The sequence below is a fragment of the Emiliania huxleyi genome (assembly GCF_000372725.1).
Source record: "Emiliania huxleyi CCMP1516 chromosome Unknown EMIHUscaffold_1605, whole genome shotgun sequence".
Taxonomy (NCBI): Eukaryota; Haptophyta; order Isochrysidales; family Noelaerhabdaceae; genus Emiliania; species Emiliania huxleyi.
This window is the reverse complement of record NW_005200975.1, coordinates 1-2,082: the sequence shown is the minus strand read 5'-3', so window position 1 is coordinate 2,082 and position 2,082 is coordinate 1. Positions and strand designations below refer to the sequence as shown.

General features: G+C 62.4%; 1 protein-coding gene across 1 annotated transcript in view; it reads right to left on the bottom strand.

Moving 5' to 3' along the window:
- The window catches only part of EMIHUDRAFT_471617 (hypothetical protein), a gene marked incomplete at its 5' end in the record, with an annotated part of 2,459 nt that extends 1,944 nt beyond the window's left edge, over positions 1-515 (bottom strand). Inside the window, one exon of the mRNA XM_005785373.1 lies at positions 259-515. Coding sequence (XP_005785430.1) covers positions 259-515 — 257 coding nt within the window. The remainder of the gene's footprint in view (positions 1-258) is intronic.
- Positions 516-2,082: the final 1,567 nt, after the last annotated feature.

Sequence of the window (2,082 nt, the reverse complement as noted above, 5' to 3'; positions counted from 1 at the left end):
CGGGAGGTGTGGCGCCTCGGATCTCGGCAAACGGGCGAGGAGGGATCCGGTCGAGGAACGGCTGAAACAGGTCGATGTACAACTTGGGCATCACGCCCGACGTGTTTGCGGCGATCTTTTGGCCGCTCTTGTAGTAAAAGCCGCCCAACTCCTGCCGTGCGCGGAGTGGGATCGGCCACAGTGGTGCCGGCAGTGGAGCGGGGATTGAGCGCGGGCGGCGTCCGCGCCATGAAGATGTCAAAGAGTGGCTGTGCCCACCTCTCGTGCAGCACGGCGAAGCGCGCCGTCTCCTCCTCCTCGCTCACGGGCGGGAAGAGCAGCGGGGCCAGACGAGACAACTTTCCGCACCGCGCTTCCACCCACTTGTACTGCACGATGGCGGGGATGGCGACGCGGTCGTATTTGATCAACCGTTCCAACCCATCCTCCCCAAGCGCCTCCTTCGCCCACTGGTACGCGAACGCTGCCCCTCCGCCGACGCCGACGGTCGTAAGACCAAGGGCTCGCCGGAGCATAGAATTTGCCACAAAGCGACAGACCCGAAGGGATAGGATAAGCTGTGTTCCGCTGTTTTCACGCATCTCAGCACGCCCCCCGGTTAAGCTGCGGTGCAAAACTCTTTTTACCACCTTCAAGTACACCCCCAAGACTCCCCCAAACCGCCCAGGGTGAGCTCGTGAGGTGCCAGTCCGCCCGAGATATGACCGGTTGAAGTTGGGCTTCCACGGTCAGGATGGAGGTGCCGGCCGAACTGGATGGGGGTCAGCCAGGGAGGCTGTTGTGGCGCACCGGACCGCCCCCCAGCACCGTGGCCCACCCAACTGTATCCATGGGAGTCACAAACGGTGCTGCACTCGCGGCCGCAAGCACTTACGACACTCAAACCCACCACCTGCCTCCTACCCTGTACGAGGAGCCATTTCACCCGTGCAACATCTGCACAGGTGTACCGCCGACGCTCAAGCGCCCGGCCCCTACTAGAGTAGTCTTGTGGGACCCGCAAACGACCAATACATCCACTCGGGGCTGCAGCATGTGTCCGGGGGGGGCATCCCCGTGAAGCAGCCAGCAGGTGCCGGACATGGCGTTGGCCGTCTTGGACCGAGATCAGGGCGCAACTGCCTATATCGTGGGGCTGAAGGACCGTCATGGGGTCGGCTTTGATGCTGCCAACCAGTCGGGTCGATAGGTGGCGCCCCGGCGAGATGCATTGCGGGTGCTCGGCGTCGCCTGCTTGAGTGGCCTGAACACACTCGCGGGAGCCAGAGAGCAAAGGTGTGCGCGAATTGAGGCTTCTGAGCGAGTCCAGGCAAGCCACAGGACCGGCCATGTGCGTGGGTAGTCGAGCGGTGGCCGGAGGTAGCCTCCAGTAGTGCCTCTCAGTTCGACACCTCGGTCTCGACCACGACCAGACTGGGAGCGGAACACAGCTTATTCCTAGCTGGTCAGGGGACCCCCGCCCCCCCCCCCCCGGGCCTTCTGGTGGATAGGGAGGACGCCGTCTCGGTGCGAGATGACGGCTCTATTTATTTATTCTTTGCCCTGATGCGTAACCTGTTGCCGGGCCCTTTGGGCCAAGCCCATCGTACCTACACAGACGGATCCGGCTAGGAGCCCGAACGAACCCTGCTAAGGCAAAAAAAGGAATTCAGGCAGTGACGCAAAAAAGAACTCACAGGCACCACACCTAGATACGACTGATCATGCCCCCAGAGTCTCTGTCTGCGACGGCAGCCTGCCTAACCGCCCCGCCGCTCCGCACAAGTGCGACGCGGCCGATTCTCGGTTTCACCGAGGCTGTCGAAACGTCGCCCTCTCTGGCGTACTCGTTACTGACGATAGACAGGTGCTCATAGTCTTCGTCGTCGACACCAACTCCGCCCGCGAAACGAGAGCTTGCCCTGGAACTGTGTGTGATAAAGCCAACCATCGGAGCTGAGCTGGCGGTCGGTGGCGTCTTGCGTCGCCACGAGCACACCCGCAACCTGCGAGCGAGCAGCAGCGCAGCGCAGAGGATCGCGGTGGGCAAGCAGATGGCTAGAGCGAGCTGCCAGACTGGAATGGCTCCGCTCGTGGTAACTC